Raw genomic sequence first — 20,325 nt, 5'->3', positions numbered from 1 at the left:
GCTGACCATGAGCCAGCAATGTTTCCCTGTCACAAAGAAGGCCAACAGCTTCCTGGCCTGCATTAAAAGGTCAAGGGAGGTGATCTTACTTAGACCTGGTGAGGCCTCACCTGGAGTCCTATGTTCAGTTCTGGGCTCCCCAGTACAAGAAAGGTATGGAGCTACTGGAGAGGTCACAAGGGTGATGAAGGGACTGGAGTATCTCATGAGGACATGCTGAGAGAGCTGGGACTGTTCAGCCTACAAAGATAAGGCTCAGGGGGGATCTTAGCGTCGTCTATAAATAACTGAAGGAAAGGTACAAACAAGTTGGACCAATGCTCTTCTCAGTGGTATCCAGAGACAGACAGGACAAGAGGCAATAGGCACAAATCCAAATACAGGAAATTCCGTTTAAACACGAGACAACTAATTGTTTTTTTTCTACCTGAACTTTCTTATAAACCATTAAACCTTTTTTTGCTTTTATTCTTTTGAATCAGCAGATTTTTAAATGGCACTGCTTTTTGGTTTACGTACGTTTTGTCACGCCAGGCAAAAGTCTAAGAAGTCTTTACAAAGGGAAGAAGAATTTGTACTTTGAAGGCAATGTGAGTGAATTCACAGGAAAAGAAAATTCTTCTTCATGGGACATTAAAGATGATGATTTGCTCTCCTCTCCACTACCTCCAAACCATGCAAAGACCACCCGAAACCAACCAGCTCTGCAGAGTTAACTCCATTTACTTTAATAGCATCATTTTACCATTACCATTATATCTCAAATTTTGTAAAGCTCTAGAAGAAAACTGATGTCAAACAATGGACATGGAGGATCCCAAGACTGAAAAGTGGCTTTGACAATGCATACACATTTTCCACTTTTCTATACACACTCTGCATCATATGTTTAAAATTAGAATGTTTGTCATGATCTCACTCCTAGCTTGAACACCAGCAGCAAGTTTTCTAATATAACTACACAAAACTCTTAGAGAAGGTCACGATTTCAGACTCCAAAAAAAAAAAAAAAGCATTAGATATCATCAGAGCAAAAATTCTGCAGAAGCAAAACCTTTCTTCAAATGGTGCTGCACAACAATAGGACCATGCCAATGACAAAGAATGCACATGGTAACTGGATGACTAAGATTCCCATCTGTGTCCTCAGTAAATCTTCCCTGAAATGCCCTTTCCCACTGAAAGGACAAGTAGCAGTAGCAAGATAAGAGCATTGGGAATAGGTGTTATAAAACAAGTACCTGACAAACCACAGTTAATAAAAAAAAATCCATTATGGAGAAAGCTAAAATATTAAGGTGTGATTAACAGCCAGTAAGGTAACATATAGTAACATGACAACAGCTGTAGCTATATTATTTCACTTATCACCGAGAGTATTTAATGGCAGCAAAGTAACATTTTTCAATAAAAGTATATTTTTAGCTTTTGTCAAGCACCAAAAAGACAAGTCAGGTGTACATTTATGTGGCATATTCCTGCATACCACCGTCACTATTTTCTCAGCACACTAAGATGAATTTTCAGAAATCCTCCTGGTTAGTTTGCCTAATACCTGGACCAAAAAGTTATCCTCAACATACTCCAGGAATCTCCTGTATCACTTACAGCCTGCTGTGTAGTTTCCCCAACAGACATCCAGATGGTTGAAGTCAATCATCAGGATGAGAGTGTGCGACCATGACACTTGTAACTGAAGCAAGAATGCCTCATCCACAGGCTCCCCTTGATCGGGTGGCCTGCAGTAGACCCCAACCACATGTTGTCCCTTATTGGTGTGTTCCTTAACTTTCACCCACAAAGGTGAAAGGCACTGGTGTCTTATGTGTATACTTTTGTTTCCAGCTCAAAATCTTATTTTTTCCTCAAAGCAAAATTGGTATTATCCAGCCCAGTGTTCTTTCTTTTTTTTTTTTCCCTCCCCTTTCACTGTCCTTCCTATTCATTAACAGTCTTCTTTGCTGCAGCCCTATAATTTCGTAACTTGAATATACCAGTCTTCTTTTTAACTTGGAAAAACAGGATATGTTGGTATTGAGAAGCTATGGATGCGCCATCCCTGGAATTGTTTAAGGTGAGGTTGAATGGGGCCCTGGGCAATCTGATCTAGTGGGTGGCATCCCTGCCAATGGCCTAAAGATCACCTAGTCGGAACTAGGTCATCTTTAAGGTCCCTTCCAAACCAAGTCATTCTGTGGTTCTATGATAAGTGTGCAGGCTGTTATTGTCTCTCTGCTTAGTTTTCTGAAGTTGCGAATTCAGTACATCATAGCCAAAAATACAAGCAAGACAACTGACAGAAGAGTGATTAAGATACATGTTGTACAACAATGTGTTTGACAGTTGTTGAAGTTAAAATACAATGTGTGGGTGAATAAAAGGTAGAATAAAATCAGAAAGTGGGCTGAAACAGCTTGCTGTTTAAGAACCAATGACATGCCTAGAACATGAGTGTGTTGCAAGAGATACAGTAAAAGACAGTCATTCTTACAAGAGAAAGAACAGTGCTTGATTGGTATTCTTGCAGAGATAATCACAAACTTCTGAAATTAATGGAGAGAATGGTCAGAGAGATGATGGGTTTGATACTTAACTAAAAAAGGCCAGAGGTCACCAAAACAGTAGTGACAACAACAGAAAGTGTCTTTATGGGCATGTTGAAGGAAAAGGTTACAGCACCAAGCTGAAACTGTGAATGAGCAGGCAACAAGAACACAGTATGAACAGAGGGACACTTTGGGAGGCATCTCCAAAAGAGATTCCAAACCCTCCTGATAGCACTTACAGACCATTTACTTCTGTCTTTCAGTGGTCAGTTCCCTGACAAACAGGGAGTGATAAAAAACTACTAAACTAAATTTGTAAATTAAACAAGGACATTACATGACACAGGACAACATTTCAGGAAAGTGAAAGTGCAAAGATTATGAAAGAATAAAGAAAAGAAATTATATAGACACAGTATGTTCAGATAGATACATAACAAGAAGATCACTTGTAAAACGAAGGCAGAAGAATTAGTTAAGAAAAATTAAAACTAAAAAAAAAAGGAAGGGCCTTATGACATGCTGCAACAAAAGGGATGGAGGGATACAAACTAAAGGGATATTGCAACAAGGAAATATATGGGGAAAGAACTACACAGAGCTCTAAAGAAAACTTAAAATACTTTAAAAAAAATCAATAACAAGCCTGTATCTAAAAGTAGGAAGGAACCATCGGACAATCTACTGTATTGGCAAACCAGCTTTCAAGAGCTGTGAGACTCAAGCATGTCCACTACTATAGGAGAGTTTTTCATCATATTTTGCTAAACATATCTTCAGGCATGACTCATATTAGCAAGATGGCATGCAGAAAATATTAGTAGTGTGGATGGCATATTCAACCATTTCAAATGAAGCAGTACCATCAATCAGATAGATTATGTATTTCAACATCTGAAGAATGCTTCTTTCATTCATTAGCAGTAATTACGTTCCTTAAATACATCTTCCAAATTTTTCTCAAGAAGGTATGTGCTGCATCATCTCTCAGTCTGTTTATACAATACAGTATCTATAAGGTTAATTCTGTACTTTCACAGAGCTAAAAATAATCAACTTGAACAGGAGTTACAACTTGTGTTCAGGCACAAGAAAAATCTTAAAAATTAACTGAACTCAAGTGCTGAATTATCAGTAAATCTTTTCTAATTATTGGTTTGCTTGTGCAGTTGTCCAAAACAGCTGAAAGATATCCCTTTGTCAACCCAAATAGATATTAAAGGCTCCACTTTTTTCCCCTGCAGTTGTCCTTTTTCTTTAAGGAAAAAACAATATTGTTATGACAGCATTAAGGCAGCCAAAAATAAACCTATGACACACACATACAAGATTCTTAATTCTAGGCATCTAACATCATTGAACAGATATTTGCAAACACCAAATAATTATTTTTAAAGGTCTCCAGTAAATTGTAACTGTAAAATGGTACTGGTTTTCTTTGAGAATAACTCTTACTCAGGGTTTGATCATCATCTTGGCTGTGCTGTGACATGCCTCTGGACCAAACATCTTTTCCTAGTCCATGCACCTCAGGCTACATAATTTTAAATCATGAGATGGGGGAAGTTTTAGAATTCAGAGGTCATGGGTTTGTAATGACATTTGCACTACTCTGCATTCAAATGAAGGACTAAATTCCAGAGGGCCATTTGTCAGCCAGATCAAAGAGTACCCCGTGGAACACCACAAGCCACAGAGATGTCTCACAGGTTGAGACTGTTTTACCTTACTCATTTACTTTTTCCAAGAAGAGAAATTGATAGTCAGCTGCTACCCAGATGCAAAGCTTTTAGGACAAATGCGATAACACTGAAATTTTTACTGCAGACCATGACTGAAGTTCTGTTGTCTTTGTTCATTGATTGAGTGTTGGGCAATGTTGGAAGAAATATCAAAACTTCACCTCTTGGCAAGTGATCAGCTCAAAGATACTTTCATTATAGTCTTTCAGATTCTAAAATCATTTTGGTATCAGTGGTAGCATGCTGCATAAGCTGTAGTTGTAAGTAGAGGCAATATAACACAGGTGTCAGCAGTTTCAGAGTTAATCAAGCTTGCTTTTTACCAAGTAGTGTTATTTAGCAATGTATCGTTATTTAGCATGTACATAGTTTTTCCGCTTAGGGAAATGATCTCATTTAATATTATTTTGTTAGGTTTGGAGTAAGGCTTTATTATATTAATAGAGTTAAAGTATTGTTGTCCTCTGTCTCTCTACCTGTTGGCAGAGACCCCAGAAACCTTCTGTGAGTACAATCAGGAGTCAAGAATGTATTTTTGGAGACCACTGAAGAAAGCCTGTCACTTTCAATTGAGTAGCAAATAGGAAACGCCATACCCAAAATACCTTTTAAGCATTCATATTTATTAAGATAGGAAAATTAGCGTTTATTGAAACTTAAATGACCCAATTAGGGTCATTGCAACTGTTTTCTTTTACCAGTAAAATGCAGTAAAATCAGTAATATCAGTAAAATATCAGTAAAATGCAAAAATTGATATTACCTTAAAACAATCTAATCTCAGAAGTGCCAATCAAGTCCTTTTTTCTTTAACCTACTGCTTTATATAATCTTTATACTATTTGCAGTTTGAAGTTTTTACCATCTCTTTGTTTGTTTGTTTCAGTTTACTGATAACAAGTTACTTTTAAAGACACAGGAAAACTTGCTGCTTACATCACTGTGAAGGTTGCTGCTCTCTACTCAGGTAGAGACTACAATAGAAACTGTTTCCAATATAATCTCGGCATACCTCTTCTTTCTTCTCTGAAGTCCCATATGGCTGGATAAAATGCTAACTATCATCTCATCCTTAGCTAAGAAGTTATTTCATAATTGCAGCTTGTGTACTTTGAACCACATTTCTGTCAGAAGATGAGTTACATTTAACTTGGGGGACACTTAAGAAGGTTTAGAAATTCAAACACCGGTGTAAGTTTATCTCAATTGATATATGATATGCAGGAGTCACTACGTCTTTAATAGTAAGCCTTGAAGTATATATCCCTATGAGATTAACATAATGTTATCAAAGCACCATTAGCACTGTTACACTGAATTATCCGCTCCATACTGGGGCATGCACAAAGGGGTATGGCCTACAGACATGAATAATTAAATCATAGAAGTAAAGATTTTTCTCTAAGATAATGCATTACCGTACCACTATTTTTTATATTTTTTTTTTTTGTAGGAAAGTATATACACACAGGAACTATTTATCTACATGTATGGATGAGTGTATAGATGAGTGCATAGTAAGTGAAGTATATCACCTATATAAGCACTATGGCCTTTTAAGGGGAAAAGAGTTCCCAATTTAATTTTCATTCTCACCTCTTTGATGTGCCCCGCTCTGTCTTTCCAAGTTTCTCCCTACCTACTGATCCTCCTCTCTACTACAGATACATTATCCACTCACCTGCCTTTCTTCTCACCATAATTCCTTCTGTTTCTGACATCCTTCTCCAGTAAAGCTACCAGCTTTACTTCCAACTCAAGTCTCCATGGGAAAAATTAAAATTAAAAAACTTGACTGAGGTTGTGGGGATAGTAGAAGAGTATAAAATAGAATCAAAGTGGTTGAGGAGTGGAAAGTTCTCTAATTATATTAACTGCTTGGAGCACAGTTGGGGGAGATGTCAGCTGCCAGGGGAAGGCAATGCAAATGAAAAAGCTGGAGGAGTTGTACTGAAATAATAGAATCTGGACGATTCTTCTCAGCTGTAATGAGGCTACTGAGATAAGCAAATAAAAGGGCTTACAAGCTTGCAGCTCATAACACTGATGAAAAATCTAATGCAATGTTTGAATGGTTATTACCTTATGAAAGAAGCAGACGAGCTTTATAAGTAGAAGTGTAAGGTGTTCAATGTAACAGTATTACTCTTTAAAATAGAAAATGTAAACAGATTAACCACTAACTGATAATATTTCAAGAGAACTCTAAAGGTTAAAAGGAAAAATCTCAGTTGCTGTTTAATATAAAATTGGGAGCACCTCTGCAAAACATTGTGTTTAATCCCTGCATAATGTAGTTATATATATGGCACAGACACATATAGCATCCCTAAACACATGAAATACAACAGTATTGAAATGATAATTATTCACAGAAGCTTTTCAGAAAGACTTGAACCTCATCTTAATTTCTTAAATAAATGGATAAGTGTTTTTCAAATGCTTATCAGCAGCTTTGATATATCCATTTTAGATGAATAAAACTTAACTGAAAGCTTCCAGAAGTCCTCACTGAAGTTCAAAGGTTGGAGATTTCTAGCTGTCACAAGTTTCTTAAAGCTAAAGTAGCTAAACATTTTATACCTATTAAATGAGATTTTTTCATTTTTCTTTTTCTGTACTGCTACTCTCCTCTATTACTGTAACAATTTGCCATTGTTTTTCTCCCATTTTTCCACCATTCCTTTATTTTCTGTTCCTTTCCTCTCAGTTCCTCCCTCTTTTTAATTATTCATAAACCCTTAAAGGCCACGAGAAGGGACAGAGACAAATTGTCAAGAAGCAGAAAGCTGCAGCCAAAAATTGGTATTAGTCTCTACTTAATTTCCAGCTCAGGACTTCTTAGTGTTTATACAGTTGCAGAATCAAATCAAGCTCATGCTTCACGTTTAAATCAAGTTGGTCCATTTCCACTTTCTAATGTGATATCTCCTTCCACCCCCACCACAAGAAGCACTCAGACAGCTGACAGTACGAATGGTTCCTCATTATAAAAGCATTACATCAAAATCTTTGCAGCAATGGAAAAGCTTAGACTCATAATTCCCGTGTACCTGACATATTTCAGATTATTCGTAGACTTTGGGGCAGCAAGGGTATTTTAACACTGGAACTGATGGTTTGTGCATACAAACTATTACATAACCTGGTAACCTCAAAGTTTAGTTCTTCTGGAAAAAGAAAGGTAACAAAAATGTAACCTGTTTTGTGACATTCCCTGCTTACTTAGGGATCCCTTTCTTTTTCCACTAATCACTAAAAGTTTCTTAGAGCATTTTGCAACCTGATCTGTTTGTGCCTATACCATTTGCAGCAAACAAAGCCACCCCAGTAACAGCAGCAACACAGCATTTGAAGGACCCCTGACAAACAAAATAGAGTGAATTACAGGACACTCCAAAATAGTGTATTTACAGAGACAGGACAATCTTGTTAAACATGAGCGTGAAGGATCAGAGAAGAGACCGAGCAATACCAGAACTGAGCACAGCAACCTTACAATGGTGGTTTTGAGCATAAAAACAAATATGTAATATGGATATACAATTCATATATTTATCCTGATCTGCATGTATGAGTAGGAATTTCTTTCAAATAAGGCTGAAGCTTATGAAGCTGAAGTATAAAGCCTGAAGTATGAAGCTTACACACAAATATTAGTGAAATAATTGCAAATGTATTGACAGTTCTTCAGTCCCATGCATACACCAGGATAATAAGCATTATTTATCCAAAATTAACTATTTTTCTGATGAACAGCTATCTGAAGACATTGGAGAAAAGGCCCTTGCAATTCTTCATGTTATCAGTCCTAAATTTAGCCTCTGAGAGCCAATAAAGTCATTTAAGTAATTCAGTAAGTCACTTAAGGGTTTGGTGCTGCTTATTTTGGTAGAGATAGCAAAAAAAATCAGTTTTAACTGCAAATTGGTAAGTTAGGGATGGCAACTTCCTAGCTGCAGCAAATTAGCACAGTCCTGTGTATTTCAGAAAAATGAAGTCTGACTCTTTCCCAGCTACGGAGCTCACTCCCTGACCACTGAGAATATGTGGCACAATGCCCAGACAGCATCAAGTACTTACTGTAATCCTAAAGAGAAAATGCCAGAAATTAATTTGCTCAGAAACAATCAGAAATATCAGGAAAAATAAGCATTCTGATATTCAGAAATATGGAGCGTAAAAATCTTCACTTTAAGAAGTAAGAAGGAAAGTAAGTTCTTCAACATCAAAAAGCCATTTCTGAAACATACACAGGGTCCCTGATTTCATAGCAAGTTCTTTAACTTCAAGCACTTGAAAAAGCTTTGGAAAGTGTGTATTTGAAATCCTGAAAGCATTAAACTAGGAGTTATTGTCAAAGTGGGATTTGGTTTTCTTTCTCCAGTGTTCAAATTTCCTAGGGGAGCCATTTTTTCTTCTCATTCCCAGTGCTGCTCTTTGGAAGTTGACCAGTTATGAACCAGCAGCTCTGACCCCTACATTGTTGTTGGTTTTTTTGCTGATAACATTGCTGCCTTCACCAGCTAGCAAATCCAAACTGTTTCTGCAATAGAACTAGCAGAATTCTTCTCCTTACGGATTCAAAGCAGAGATAAAAGAAGGAATGTAGATTATAAATCAATCTTTTGCAGGCTAGCATAAAGTATTATTTTCTCCAATAGCCACATCAATCTCCAGAATTCAAATTATTGGATAAATCAAAAGCTCTTGAGCTTTACATCTCTAGGTGTAACCTTTACTCTAGCCTCAGTTTCTTGTTCTATTGATGCACACTTCAGCAGGTGCATAGAAATTCAAAGGCAGCAGTGACCTGCCCTCTGTCTTTTAGGTTTTGGATCATGTTAACCCAAGAAAAAACAAACTGAAAGGCCCACTACAAGCAGAGCACTTGAGTTTTTTTTATGGCGGCTTTTGTTGTATCATGCTGATCCACATATGACCCTCAAAACTTCTTATCATCTTACTTAAATGCAGATGATCTACCTTCAGTATTACTAGAATAGCATTGCTATGAGTTTTTCTTGATATTTTTTCAGCACTCAAACTGAAAAACATAATTTTAACAGCAAAACTTGGAAATCAAGAACAGACATATTATTCTAGGAGATTTTTTTTGGCTTAATTTACCGGAAGGCTTAGATAATTTATCCTCATGGCTTTTATTAGTTCCACTATGGACACCTTTCTAGGATAAGGAAGCAGCTGTACTCAGTTCCAGCAGGATTCTAATTAAAATATGACAGAATTTATGGAAGACTGTAATAACCAGGATTATTTTTGTCTGATGATTTAAAAAGAATAATTTCATAAGTAATAAGAATACACATTTCTTATGCAGTTACTTTCATTCAGAGATCTCAAAGATCTCTCAGTATTAGTTTTCAGCTTCCAGGTGAAAGGGTATTCATTGGAGGTACATAGTACGAGGAAAAACCATCAAATCTCCATCTACTATGCACCTCAGACTTCTACCCCTGTGTCAAGGTTCTTTAGTTGTCTGGTCCTCCACAGTTCTTATTTGATTATATGCCAAAGACTGTACTGTAGCTCCATTAAAGCACCATTAAAGTTTATTCCATTTTATAAACTGTCCACATCCTCACCTATTCTGTTATGGAGCTCTAAGCCACAACACCCATCCAAGGGCTGAAAAATGTCATGTGAACAAAAGATGAGCACATACCTTCATACCGCTTTGGCAGGATCAGTCCACAAAACAGCTTCTATTACACATACTTTATTAATCCCCAAGAAAAACATTTTTAATTACTTACTTTTTATCAAGAGTAAGTAAGAGAAATATATATACTAAGGTCAGCTGTGAGGACACTGACTTTTTCTTCAAATTCAGTAGCTTGTTGAAAAGAGATTTGAACTGAAACAGTTAAAAATTGCCTTTTAAAAAAAAATGCACACTCACCCTGTACTGAAATGCAGGATTACTGCAGTGACCCTGCAGGTCAAGGAAACATTGCTTCATCAGGGCAGTGCCTTCAGCCTAAGGTACAGCTGCCAGGCACAGGAAAGCATGATGCCCTCCTACTTTATCAAGCATTGTACAGGAACTACCCAGCAACAGCAATATTTATGCATTCTGAAATAAGACCCAACATATTGAGCCTGAAACCTGTCTCTCAGCAGATATCACGAAGGAGCTCTTTTACTCTTCCTGCATCGCTTAGTGGGCTAGGTAGACATATTATTTTTATGTACATGTTTTAGCCTTTCTCAGGAGTCTTATGCACTGGTCACTATTGAACCTATCAGATTCTACAGGCAACTAGCCTGTTATAGCAAATCTGGTCATCAGCATATGTTGTCTGCATATCGCTGAAACAAGAGAAGCACACATCCAGTGCACAAGAACAGGATGTACCTGATGGGCCAGACTGGCCCTTTCCCAGGAGGTGCTGGGACATGAAGCTCTATTTTGGTATGTGGAGCCCAACCATGCCACCTCCTGGTTACAGATGGCCACTATTCCACATATTATGCAGGTATTAAATGCTTAGGAAGTTAACAGTTCATTTTCTGTTCAGCTATATAATTAGCTATTCCTCCTTCTCTTGGTACCAGCTGCTTATATCAATTTCTGAGTTTCTTCAGCTTAATAATATCTATTTTGATGCACAAAGGAAGAGAAATGGACAATTGCGGTAAGTGTTCCCCAAATTAATACACCAAGGAGAGCTAGAGAATGAAATAAATTTACTAAAGGAATTCCCATAACAAATAAAATGTCTCTTCTCCTTCCAAGTAAAACATTCATGCTGCCAAAAAACAGTGCATTCTGGAATGTTGCTGAGGCTATGGCTATCCAGATAAGCCTCAGTCTCAGAAAATGCCTTTGACCTTCTCTTAAACAGCTGGTACTAAATTCTGCTTCCCACACTGAATCACACCTTAAGCGGCTCCACTGATTCAAATAGCACCATTTAAAGAGTGAAGCACTACTTCTCTCATAAGGGTATCAGAATCTAGCCTTCAGTTATTGCATTTATATAGTTCCTTCTTTGTAAAGAAATTTACTGTGTTTCAAAGGATGTGCTTTCTAAGATCACAGATCAAATGGTCCTAAACTGCTTCAGATCTCTGCAAGGATAATTTACTCAGTCTAATATTTTATACTATTTTGTTTTTGCTAAAACCAGTTATCCCCTGGGACTTATCTACATTGCATTCTAAAAGCCCAGACCATTTCCTTAAGATTATGAACGCACACCATGCTGTCATACTACAGTAAAACAACAATTTACCTTTTAAAAAAACATTTAAAGACTGAAACATACATTCATTTCAAAAGTCAGCAGTAGTGATAGAATAGCCTTTTTCATTATTCCATATATATTAGCTGCATCAATCAATACATCAGATTTGTGTAAGGACTGCCAGCTAGCCCATAAATGGCAACAGAAAGATCCCCATTAACTTCAGTAAGTTTTGAATTGAGTCTCTGATACCTAGCACACAGCTGCTTTACCAAAATAATAAGTACTTTGTATTCATCTAGAGTTTGCCCTGCTATCCCCTTTTACTGAATAAGATCCAAATAATAGCTCTGGAAATCTAGTTTTTAATGAAACTGATTTCTAAAATACATGCTCTAAACATCAGCACGTTTCCTGAGTCAACCTTCCAGTCGTTCACATTGCATTTTGTGGGACAGCAAAGTAAACAATGATTAATACAAACTATTCTATGAACACAGATTTCTTCTCACCGGATATAAATATCAGGAAAAAAATAAACACAACAAGCAGAAAACTGACTGCTTACAGATTAATATTAATCTATGTGTTTACATTAACATTTTATATTTATCTTATTTGAATTCAAAGACTTTAATAGACAGTAAGGTAATAAAATTTGTAAATATCTTTTCACAAGTAGTTTGTTACAGAAAACTAAAAAGTATCAGAGGCCTGACTTCAGCACGTCACAGGTTTGACCAAGAGCCTTTCACATCTTAGGCTAAGGATACAATCTTATTTTTCTACATCACCGAGACAAATAGCTCTCATGTAGTGACCTTATTATTTCCCCAAGGCTTTTAATAGGAACACACAGTTATGAACGAAATCTGCATTCCCATATGAAAAGCAAATTAATCTCCAAAAGTCCAAAAAAAAAAAGTTCAACATATGCAAAAATATCAGTTGAAATCCTGATCATAAGACAAAAGGAATTTGCATTACATCAGCAGTTTTCAGGCTACCTAGAACAATTGTTGCAGCCTTGTTGTATGAAAGGCATTACTAATGCTCACTGGGTGTAAATGTTAAGTAATTATACATCTTTTGAATAATCATGCCCTGTCCTACAGGGAGCTTTATGAAGCTGAGCTATATGAATCTAACTGACGTGACTGGAGGTTTGACAAACTCATGCTATGCCACATGGAATAATGTAGGGACTTAACTCAAGTTTAGAGTTAGAGGCCTGGCTCTCATTGCCTTCAGAATGCCAACTGACAATTTGAGGTCAATTGCACTGTCATTATATAGAGAGAAATTAGCTACCTCATTACCCAAGTAATGCTGATATTTCCATGGGGAGAGATGATCTTTCTTTGGCTAGCTCTTTCCAATAGGTCTTTCTCCTATGTGTTTGTATAAGAAAACAAAGATATGGCTTTAATAATATACAGTACAAGATTTCCAAAGCCACAATTACAAATATAAAGTTGGCTTGTCCCAAGCAATATATAAACAATTAACTAACACTTTTTATTTAAAATAATTTACATATATGCAAAAACAGTGTATGTCAGTCACTTGTTAGGGACTGTAATGGGATGTAGCACTAGAACAGCTCTGAGATCTGGCTGGATCTCGAGTTTGTGCTGTGACATAAACACAACTCATGCACAAGAGGTACTGCTCAAAGATGCTCTCCTCACTTTGACATTTTTCATCTGACCAAGTAGTTATCCTGATCCAGCATGTGAGGACAGATCCCATCACTAGAAGCAGTATGATCTTACCTTAAAAAAAAAAAAAAAGCAGTTTACAATAAAATTGTTTAAAACTATCCACAAAACAGTGTGATTCTTCCATCTGTCTCTTCCAGGCACAAACATGAAACAATCTGGTACACAGAATAGCACAACTAAAAGAGAAAAATCCTCTCCAAAGAGCAAAGATTTGCCTATCCTTTAGGTTTTGGCAACCAGTTACAATTAAAAGAGGTCTTTTGGTTTTATTGCTGACTGGATCATAGCATAAATATAAATGCTCAATGCATTTTGCTAAAAGTTTTTTTTAAACTAATGCACACAGAGGCAAACGATCATCGTCCATCCACAATTCACACGTCCTTCTAATAGAAGACCTAAATGGCTTTTCCATTTCTAATGATAAAATAATCATACTATACTAGGAGCTATTCCTACACAAAACAGGTAATGACCTCAGGGGGAATGGGCGGGGGGGGCGCAGTGAGGGATAACGTCTTCTGACTCAGGTATTCATTTAGTCATTAAGAGGCTGGGTTCATTTTCAGAATTCACCTGTGATTTTTAGAGAAGTTGTGTTTTATGATTCACACTTTATACATAAGTAGCACTAATACCTCTTTTCTCACCTTTGTTTGTGTTGTCTGATAAGTATGTGCATTCTCTGCCTCGAGAAGCATCCCTTTTCTGTGGGTTTCACCGTACATTGCAAAAGGGAGGCTCTAGCCTAGATAAGGACTAACGTAAATTACTTCTACACATCATCTTTCAGTGGTGAGGGGTAAATATCTACTGGTTCAAGTAGGCACCTGACACTGGTCAACCTGCAGAACACAGACACACAGATCTAGATATCAAAAACCGTAAGAAATTTGTTGTTTTTAAAATAAGCATAATGAAGCAAAGAATTAATGGGGAGAAAAGTGAGGTTTTATCTTTACAAGTAAATCTAGTGTCATAATTGAAGCCATGTTTTTGTAATGTCTGCTTGCCCTTCTGTGTTTTCACATAGCAGCGTGAATCCTCTCAACTCCAGGTTCTAGCTGCTGACATGAAAAATCACAGCACTTCAAGCCAGAGTGAAAGCTTGAGGCTCTCAGCTCTGAAGCCAAAACCTTCAAAGCTACACTTACACATTTTATACAAAATCTATTGGCAATCATGACAGCTTAGTATGCCACAAAAGCAACACCTGGTTGCAATTGTGATGTAACTGCTCACATATTATTTTTTAAAGAATAGAAGCCCAGAGCCCGGAAGCATCACTTCATTGCTAAGACATCCTAGAAATACAGTATTACAGAGATCCTTGCACTCATTTTCTGGCACCAAAAAAAATCTGCTGGTTCCATGCATTTTCTATTTATACCCAGCAGCATCTAGTGCATTCACTCTTGTTTCCTTAACTAGTTATACTCTTACTTTAGTGAAACTGTTTCAATAGCTATCATACGTTAGACTCTAAAATGAATCTCTAGAAAGCTTGACAGATGGTGTTTTGAAGGATAATGCCAGGTATCTGGTGTGAATTTCACATTAGCATTCCCTACAGCTTCCACAGACAGCTCACCTTCATCTTTTGAAAATCCACATATACCTAGTCCTCGTTATCTTAAGAGGAAAAGAGAAGATTAATCTTTTATTCAAACTCACATTTGCCCAAAATACATTTTCTGCATGGGTTTGACTCCTAGAAATACCCATTTTGATCATGTTTATTTTAAAAACTTTACTTTGCACACTTTCAATGATGTCCTTCATGCATTTTTTCTATCTTTCGCATGCATACACTCAGCAGATACCTCCCCCCTCTGGGAAAAGACTAAACTGCAAGGTGCAAAAACTACACCCCTATAGGAAATAGACTTTTATGTTTCTTGTAGTTTTGTTAGAAAAACAACCATAAAAAATAATACATCTGTCACTTCAGCAGCAAGATAGTTATTAAAAAGGTGCACAGAACGTGTATTTGTTCACCCTGAATTTCTGAGCTATCAAACAGGGGCACTCCAATAAAACCTGGGCTCAGTACATTCATTCACAATCAATAAAACAGGTATTTAAGGAAGACAATTCACAGACTGCTGACACAGGGAAGGACATTTACTGCCAGCATAATAAGTTTTAAATAGTTTGATTGTCCCTAAAATGTAACAGAACTTTGGAAGTCATTCACTTCCCCTGACTGTGAGGTGATTTGAATTTGTGACTCCCTCAAGGGCCTACCCATAGGTTTCTTGCCTTGATCTCATCTAAGGGCTCAACAGCTTGTCTTGCTTTATGCATCATCCTTTGTCACTTCTTTTCCAGATTTAATAGGGATTTTTTAAATGAATACTGGGGGCCTCAGAAGAAACAGAGAAGTGCAAGGGGAACCCACCGGGTTACGCTTCTGTGGAAGTTGAGGCACTGTACTACGAGGCCTACATTCAATAACTACACTGAGCAGTTGTCTAAAAACCCACGAAACTGCAAACTTTCTGAAGATTCCCTGAACCAGTTCGACCAAAGTGAGGTGAACAGAATTAACTAGAGTGCAGAGCCAAACGCTACAAGCGGCATATCCCGGATCACAACACGAATCCAAACCAAGATCATCACGTCCTGGGCGAAACCGTGCTGCGAAACTGATGAGCCACATGCCACCAGCGCCCATCACAGCGCCCTGTTAGGGGCTCAATAGCGCCAGCAGCACCACAGCCTCGTTCCTTGAGCCCGGGGAACGAGCCGCGACGAGCTCTCCGAGAAAGAGGGGCCCCAAAACGCAACCGGAGCCCCCCAAGCCCTGCCTGCCCAGCCCCACCAGGGGAACCGCAGGTCGCTGCTCCCAGCGGGGAGGCTCCGCGGGAACCCCCCGGGGATGGGATGGGATTGGGAGGGGATGGGATGGGATAGGGGGCGTTGGGCCGCGTCGGGCGGCAGCGGAGCCTTACCGTCGGCCAGCAGGCGCATGGCGTGAACAAAGGAGGGATCCAGGCTGTCCTTCTCTGCCATCAGCTCGGGCAGGTACTTCTCCTGCTCCATCTCCTCGGGGCCGCGCCGGCTGGCCAAGCCGGGGGCGGGCTGCGCGGCCGCCGGCTGGCTCCGCGCCTCCGGCCACCGCCTCCTCCTCCTCTTCCTCCTCCTCGCCCGCCCCGCTCGGCGCCCCGCAGGTGCGCAGCGCAGCGCAGCCCCGGCCGCCCCCTCCCGCGGCGGGGCGCTGCCCTCGGCCCCCCCGGCGCCGCCTCCCCCCTTCGCTGCGCGGGGGGCGGGGGCCGTACGGGTGCCGGGCTCCGCGCGCCTCGCACTGCTCGTTCCCACCCGTCCCCCCCCCACCTTCTTCTTCGTCCTCCTCCTCCTCCTCCTCCCCGCCCGCCAGTGAGCGACCCGCTCCCCCCGGCCGCCTTAACTAGGGAGGCGGGGCGAGGCGGGCTCCCCGCCCCGCGGCGCTGCTATTGGTGGGGGACCCCTCGGGGGGGCGGGGCCCCGCGGGGCAGATCGGCGCCGCTATTGGCTGGCGCCGGGGGTGGGAGGGGCGCCGGGGAGGAGGGCGCGGGGCTGGGTGTGCGGCCGTGTGTGTATGTGTGTGCGTATGGGTGTGTGTGTGTGTGTATGTGTGCGTGTGTGTGTGCGCGTGTGTGTGTGCGTGTGTATGTGTGCGTGTGTATGGGTGTGTGTGTGTGCGTGTGTATGTGTGTGTATGTGTGCGTGTGGTCGAGTGGCCGTGCGTGGCCGTGGGAGCCTGCGGGAGCATGTGGGGTATGTGTGCGTGCGTGCGTGTGCCACTGCGTGTGCGCGTGTCTTGGCCGCGCCGCTGTGTCTGTGGCCCTGCTTCCCGGGGGTGCCCGCGGGAGCACGAGCACGTGTACTGCGGTGGAGGTGCGAGTGCGTGCGCGAGGATGTTGTGTCTGTGCGGGAGAGACAGCCGTGCGCCCCTGTGTCACGGCGTGGGCACACCTGCGGCTGCGTGGGGGGCTCTGGGGCTTTGCACGCCCGCGTGGGTCGTGTCGCCGTGTCTCCGCCGGCGTGCCAGCGGGTGCCGGCGGCTGTGGCCGTGTGTCGGCCGTGTGGGTGGCCGTGCGTGGCTGTGCCTATGCGTGCGCGTTATGAGCGTGTGTCTGCGTGGCTGTGGCTGTCCATCTGCCCGTGTCCGCATGTCTCGACGGAACGCGGCGCCCATACCCAACCGGGCGGGCGCTGTCCGCGGTGCTGATCCCCCGGTACTCTTCGCCGTGCTGAACCCGTGCGTTGTCCGTGGTGCTGAAACACCCGGACGGGCGCTGTTCGTGGTGTTGAGGCCGCGTCCGACACTGTCTGTGGTGCCGAAATCGCGGCCGGCCCAAGGCGCCGGCGCTGCCCTCTGGCCTCCCGCCCCGCCGGGCACGGAGCGGCTTCACCGATCTCTGTCTCTCTCCCCGTGTTCCCCGGCCCCCCGCCACTCTGCGGGGACCGGGGAGGTGCCCTGCTAATGGGGTGCGGCCTCGGCAGCATGCCTGTGCTGGAGCTGCGAGACAGCATCTCCCCTGAGGATGTGATCAGAGCATCAGCAAGCAGGCACGGCTGCTTAAGCAGCGCACTGGAAATGTCTGCCCGCGGCTGCTGTGCACAGCTGGAGACAGCGCAGGACACCGGCGGTCCTGAGGGGAAGGGACTATCTCTGCCAGCGAATGCCATCCTGCACCTCCAGGAGTAGCTCTCTGCACCTCCCACAGCGACGCAGAATTAAAGCTATTGTGCAACTAAAACGTCTACAGTTGGAGTAAATAAAATTGTTTTTACTTAGACAATTTAATTATTTTTAATTAGCTTTAAGTATACATTTACTATTGGTTATATTTGTTCAAGATTTTCCCCCAACAGAAAATTTAGTATCATGATTTTGAGAGAAAACAAAAGATGCTTAACTGATCTTAAACTGTTAAAACTTCAAGAACCTCAAGAACAAAGTCTATTGCCACAATGTGTTGCACTATGTTCAATGACCATGTAAAATTCTTTCTTAGACTAAGGCTACTAAACTACCATTTATTCAAAATAAATTAATAGCTGCTACAATAATATGCTCAGACTTCTTGTATTACCCACTGCTCTTTGTCTCAAGATATTTTTTGTTATGCTGCTTTGAATTTTCTTTTTCAGTTAATTTTATTTTTTCCCGATGAAAAAACAGTCTATAAATTTATCCACAAGGTTTTGAAGACATTGTACAACAATTGTAAAGAAATTTGGTCTGTAAAATTTTCAAAATCCAGTGTAACTGTAGGCAATCTTTACACAATTTCTACTCCATGTGCAGTACAGTTGATTGACTATACATCTTTTCAAGAATGTATGGAGAATGTCAGCAACTGAAGTGCTACTATGTTATCATATTTTCATGTCAGAAAAATAAATAAATAAATAAATGCCTTAGAACTAAATGCCCTGCCAAGAAAGAGAAGGAAAATTTTGATTTCAGGAAACTTGTCAAACACTTCAGAAGCAAGGAAGACTGATAACAGAACTCAATGATTTAATTGGCAGACAGGTTTTCTACAAATTGGGTGTGGGCATAAAGGGAAGGCATAAGTCATCCTTTAAAAAAAATTAAACATATAAAATAAAGACAAGCTAAGATATTTTGTTAATAATTTACCCTAATCCAATTTACTGCATGAATAGTTCTTCTTTCCTGGTTAACAGTTGAGCAAGAAATGCAGTTCTGAACTATCTTACTTGAGAGATCACTTATGTCTTCAAAGAATACTTATGCAGTTCTTTCCATCAGAATAATTCAGGCTGGTGCCCTTCTGTTCAAAAAGACAGAAGACTGGTGATAGGTGTATTCTCTAAAAGTATCTTCGAGACTACTTTAAACCATCCTGATTCAGAAGCCATCCTGGTCTGCTAGCCTTCAAAACTTACCATATGGTCATGTATACAGAAAAAAAGCTTGAGGGCTTTCCATCTGGAGTATTAGGAGAATAGTGTTGCTTTATTCTGCTTAATTGTACTTAACTTCCTTCCATTACTGGAAGCTTTGATTTAAACACCTTGAAGTTTATTAAGCAGTGGGAAGTGCTACATTCATCAAACTATTTATTTATTTATTTATTTATCTTTTTTTTTCAGGTCAAACAAGTAGAGAGCAGGTTTGCATGCAGATCTTTTTAGAGCCAAGTACAGAGACAAGTTTTGTCTAAGTTCAGTTTTCAAAAGGTATAAACTGATTTTCAGTGACACTTAGGCTGCAAAACCGTTGAGATGCTTTTCTGAATTTTACTTTAGACCTCATTAAAAAATAAAATAAAATAAAATAAAATCTGTCAGTCAGGAAATATAGACCTCAAGCATGACTACACTGCTAGTTGGAGATCAATTTTTTTCATAGCTACTAAAAACCAAAGACACATTTTACAACTTTTTCATTTGAAGTGTCAAGCCAAATTAAAGTTTATCTGTAATGTATTTTATTACTAAGTCTGATAATTAAGTGGATCAGAGCGTACCAGATTATAAATTATTTGAAGATAGAACAAGTAACTGACTAGGTAAATCACTGTGTATTTTTACCAGTGCCAACTATATATACTAAATATGTCACTAGGGATTTTTGTCAATGACAACTAAATATACCTGCTGGGTATTATCATGTAGCACTGAAGTCAAAAGGCAGTGGAAGCAAACAACTGGGGGAAGATCTCCAAACTTTCCAAAGGTTTATTTTAAAAAATATGAAGACTGTTGAGAATATACAGTAGAAAGGAGAGCCAGCATGAACACAGTGACAATGACTTACCCTTTTAACACACCACATTTAAGCCACTATATTAATTTAGATGAACACATTTATTTATGGCATGTGAGTACACATAGGACCTTATGCACCAAAGATCAAATTTGTCAAGAATTTTCCATTTCAGATATTCCATTTGTTTTCAAATTTCTTCTCTGTTTCACCTGTTTTAGGTAAGATTAAAGGTTATCTTGTTCCTGAACTGACTCTAGATCAGGTTTAAAAACCTAGGAAATTTTTCCTGTCAGCTGTTTCATCCTGTCATCTAACCACATCCTTTCCTTAAAGTGGAATTGTAATTGATGATATAAGGAACAAAGAAGCAAC

The 20,325-nt window shown here is 40.0% G+C and overlaps 1 protein-coding gene across 7 annotated transcripts in view; it reads right to left on the bottom strand.

Annotated features, from left to right (window-relative positions):
- KHDRBS2 (KH RNA binding domain containing, signal transduction associated 2) overlaps nt 1–16,596 on the bottom strand; it is a 378,776-nt gene extending 362,180 nt beyond the window's left edge. For 4 of the 7 annotated variants that reach the window (XM_080584882.1, XM_080584883.1, XM_080584881.1 and 1 more), the window contains exon 1: nt 16,178–16,590. In XM_080584882.1, the coding sequence (XP_080441008.1) occupies nt 16,178–16,268 (91 nt within the window). In that variant the 5' untranslated portion in view covers nt 16,269–16,590. Of the gene's footprint in view, nt 1–16,177 lie in introns of all 7 variants that reach the window. The other 3 variants (XM_080584879.1, XM_080584878.1, XM_080584880.1) reach the window with 3 other exon arrangements.
- Nucleotides 16,597–20,325: the final 3,729 nt, after the last annotated feature.

The sequence above is a fragment of the Anser brachyrhynchus genome (assembly GCF_964034855.1).
Source record: "Anser brachyrhynchus genome assembly, chromosome: 3".
In the NCBI taxonomy this organism is placed as follows: domain Eukaryota; kingdom Metazoa; phylum Chordata; class Aves; order Anseriformes; family Anatidae; genus Anser; species Anser brachyrhynchus.
The sequence above is the reverse complement of the archived record's forward strand: the minus strand, read 5'-3'. Positions and strand labels throughout refer to the sequence as shown.